Source organism: Capsicum annuum, unplaced genomic scaffold (assembly GCF_002878395.1).
Source record: "Capsicum annuum cultivar UCD-10X-F1 unplaced genomic scaffold, UCD10Xv1.1 ctg67169, whole genome shotgun sequence".
Taxonomy (NCBI): domain Eukaryota; kingdom Viridiplantae; phylum Streptophyta; class Magnoliopsida; order Solanales; family Solanaceae; genus Capsicum; species Capsicum annuum.
The window spans coordinates 1-1632 of record NW_025876598.1 but is presented as its reverse complement, the minus strand read 5'-3'; the positions used below and the strand labels follow the sequence as shown (position 1 = coordinate 1632).

Here is a 1632-nt window from a genome sequence, read left to right as displayed (position 1 = left end):
TTCAAATACAAGCGGCAGCAGCAGTGATGAGGATTTAGTCCAGTACAGCCATCATATTTCAGACATAAAGCATAAGTACCCTGAGGATAAAACTGCAGGAAGAGGAAGTTGAGTTTCAAATATCCTAAAACCAAGGGGGAGCCATTGTTGAAGAAACATTATGGAGCGGATGGTACAGACGATATAGGCTTTGATCGCCAACAGCTTTGCTCATCTGACGAGTCTTCTTCTAGGGTACGTCTCCTTTTTTCTTGCTTTCTTTGTCATGTTTGATGAGTTATTTTTTATCTTCATGTCATGGTCTGATCAACGTGCAATAACTATACCAATATGCTTGCCGAATTGAAGATTACAAAGTTTGGTAGCTTTCTTTGGTAGCTTAGTCTACTTGTACGGTTGTATCAAGTATCTACCTGCTAAGGTTTTCTTATTCATGATTGAAGATATATGTCATAACTAGTCCTCTTACTAATGTGTGTAGTTCATGCAGGGCACAAATCCGAGGAAACTTCTCCGATTTCAGTCTCTGAGTTTGGAGATGAAAGTTTTGCTATGGGTAGTTGGGAGCAGAAAGAAATAATAAGCCGTGATGGACAAATAACAGCCTTGGTTGCTGTCATAGCTGATTGGTTCCACTGCAATCCTGAAGATATGCCCATCAAGTCCCAACTTGATTCTCTTATCTGTGAAGGCTCGATGCAATAGAGGGATCTTTGTGAAAACGATACCTATAGGGAACGTTTCCCAGATAAGCATTTTGACCTCGAGACAGTTCTCGAGGCTAAAGTGCGTCCACTCTCAGTAGTCTTAGAAAAATCATTCATTGGGTTCTTTCATCCCGAAGGAATCGAAGAAGAGGAAGGATTCCACTTCCTTCATGGTTCCATGTCTTTTGACAACATATGGGACGAGATTTCTAAGTCCGCTCACGAAACTCCTCATCATGGCGACTCCTGTGTTAACATTGTGAGTTGGAATGACCACTTCTTTATCCTCAAGTTTGAAAAAGACGCGTACTATATCATTGACACACTTGGGGAGAGGCTTTTTAAGGGTTGTAATCAGGCATATATCCTCAAATTCGACCAAGATACAACAATTATGCAAGCACCTGGTGAGTCTCAATAATCAGATGATAAGCCATCTTGTGATAGAAAAGATAAAATCGATGTCAAAGAGGCTGCAGATGAAAGCAAAATTGTCATGAGCACCAACAGCGACGACAGTATGCAGGAAGACAGGGTACCTGAAAAGAACATCATTTATAGAGGTAAAGAGGCATGTAAAGAGTACATTAAGAGTTTTTTGGCAGCAATCCCTATTAGGGAGTTACAAGTTGATGTAAAGAAAGGATTGATGGCATCGACACCCCTTCATCAGCGCCTACAAATCGAGTTCCACTACACAATGAGCTTTGTTCCCAAGTTTGAGGAGTAATCTTCAAAAGAACTGATTGCTACCAGTTTGGCCATAGTACCATCGGCAGCAGCAGAATAAGCAACGATTGGTAAAGCTTTACGAGTATATACATAGCGCTAATCCTTTTTGTTCTACATACCATTTAGGAATTTTGACCTGGAGAGTCTCTTCTTTGTTTTCATTCGTATATTTTCTTCTTCGTACTCAAGGAAT

At 40.5% G+C, this 1632-nt stretch overlaps 2 protein-coding genes across 2 annotated transcripts; both read left to right on the top strand.

Annotated features, from left to right (window-relative positions):
• On the top strand, window positions 1-1614 carry LOC124893923 (the record flags this gene model as incomplete). The annotated part of the gene is given in 2 exon segments (XM_047404749.1): window positions 1-234; window positions 491-1614. A coding segment is annotated over 1 exon segment (112 nt), but the record flags the coding sequence as incomplete, so codon positions are not given.
• On the top strand, window positions 472-1437 carry LOC124893924. Its single transcript, XM_047404750.1, has 3 exons — window positions 472-685; window positions 749-1114; window positions 1160-1437. Exons 1-3 carry the CDS (start codon window positions 472-474, stop codon window positions 1435-1437), a joined length of 858 nt encoding a protein of 285 aa, XP_047260706.1.
• Window positions 1615-1632: the final 18 nt, after the last annotated feature.